This window comes from Eurypyga helias, unplaced genomic scaffold (genome assembly GCF_000690775.1).
Source record: "Eurypyga helias isolate BGI_N326 unplaced genomic scaffold, ASM69077v1 scaffold18520, whole genome shotgun sequence".
Lineage (NCBI taxonomy): Eukaryota > Metazoa > Chordata > Aves > Eurypygiformes > Eurypygidae > Eurypyga > Eurypyga helias.
In genome coordinates, this window is record NW_010226460.1 from 23,161 (window position 1) to 24,996 (window position 1,836).

A 1,836-nucleotide genomic window follows, 5' to 3' on the forward strand; every position below is an offset into this window, starting at 1 on the left:
GACCCCTTGCCCTTCCTGTCTTTGTTCCTCCCTAGCTCTGATGGCTGAAGCTGCTGCAAGCATTCCTGAAAAGTTGGCTGTTTTTTAAAGTGCATGTGCTGAGAAAGGTCGAGAAGGAATTTTCACAAGCAACTACAGATTCTCTAATGTCTTTGATGTGCAGTAGGGAAATGCTTGGAGACCACACCGTTGAGGGCTTTTCATCTGAACCCCGAAACCTTGAATACCCAGCACAGAAAAACCCCTGAAGTTCACACATCTTCCAGGCTCACACTCCATCAGTAGCTAGGCTACACTCATCAGATTTTGGTTTTTTTCCTTCTTCAGCAGGGTCCTACATTTATTGTTTAAAAAAAAAAAAACCAAACAAAACCAAACCAAAGAAATTGCAGTCTTCCTCCAGCATTCCTCTGCCACTTACTCAGTTTTTGTAATTTTTGGTGCTAAAAAGCAGTGAAAATACTGTGTCGTCTTCCTGCAGTAAGGAAAGGAAGCTACTGAAACGTGGTGAAAGGTGTTTCGCTCTGTAACGGTTTCTGAATCAGGGACTTCTCCTTTTCTGTTCTCACTTCATCTGTCATCCTCTCTGACAGCTACAAACCATTCCCTTGCTGTCTGCAGAATCTTAATCCTTCAGTGTATAGCACAGACAAAATAATGGACAGCTAATCCTTTCTCTTGGCCTTTAAAAATGGTTATCTCGCTCTGAGGTAATTGATACGTAGCAGCCTCTCCCTCGGTGCCAGGAGATCAGAGTCACGAGGTCAGGTAATGCACAATTTCCTAAGGGTCAGTGGTATCCGTGAGGATATTTCCTACCTTCTTCCCTCAGATTAACCAGGTGTGGCCATGAAAACACAGGGGATGCACGGGATGCTTTGCAAAGGCTTTTCACTCCTTCCTGTTCTGTAAATTTATTTGTAACAAATTAACATGTTTACTCTGCTTTTGATTCAGAGGTGGCAGTTGCAAAAAGAACCTGGAATTCCTTTCATGTGCTCATTAAAAGTTGCATACCAGGGTTTTCTATTATTTTTGCAGGTGGATTTATCTAAATGAGCAGAACCTATGTATCCCAACTAGTTCTTCCTTTGTGTATGGAGCTGTACCCATTGGAGCCAGCATATATGTGATTGGAGATCTCGATACAGGTCAGAATTAGAACTAATAACCTCCTGTTGCTTGTCTCTTCCAGGCTTTCAAATATGCGGCACTAATGAGGCCAAATTCTTTGAGAATAAAAGGCTGGGACTGTGTTGTGTTAAGTTACTGTTCTCTTTGGGGGAGTTATGCTGGGCACAAAGATGTGCAGGTTGGCTTTGGGCACTGGAGCTCTGCAGAAACAAATGCAGCGCTATAGGTGTTTGGTTAATGGGCACTTGGGAGATCGAAGAGATCACGACTAAGCGTGTGTCACCGCGTTTGTCTAAATACAAGAACAAATGTTAGTGCCTGAGGTTGTTTCTCCCACTTTTGCAGTGGTAAGCAGGCAGTTCTGCGTTTTGGGGACGTTGTCCTGTGGCTCACATGGATGTGACAATGGCTCCTCTCTAAATCCCCACTGAAAAAATGGGCACTAATAGACTTCCCCAGTGCTCAGCTTTCAGCATCTGGCCACATGCTGTAAGAAGCACTGGGAAGACAGCGTACTTCCATGGCCACGTGTGCATGTGTGAGTGTGCAACAGGCTTCCTACAGGTTATGAAAGAGCAAACTCCAAAAGTGGTGGGTTTAGCTAAGAAGTGTCACGGTAGTTTCCTTTGGACAGCAATTGCAGCCATAACACCCAGAAGTTGATTTGTGTCTGTGTGTGCTCTTGTTCACATTCTTAGAATC

The 1,836-nt window shown here is 44.1% G+C and overlaps 1 protein-coding gene across 1 annotated transcript in view; it reads left to right on the forward strand.

Annotated features, from left to right (window-relative positions):
* GAN (gigaxonin) overlaps positions 1 to 1,151 on the forward strand; it is a gene marked incomplete at both ends in the record, with an annotated part of 11,940 nt that extends 10,789 nt beyond the window's left edge. The window contains one exon of the mRNA XM_010153243.1: positions 1,042 to 1,151. Within this exon, the coding sequence (XP_010151545.1) occupies positions 1,042 to 1,151 (110 nt within the window). The remainder of the gene's footprint in view (positions 1 to 1,041) is intronic.
* Between the last annotated feature and the right edge of the window lie 685 nt (positions 1,152 to 1,836).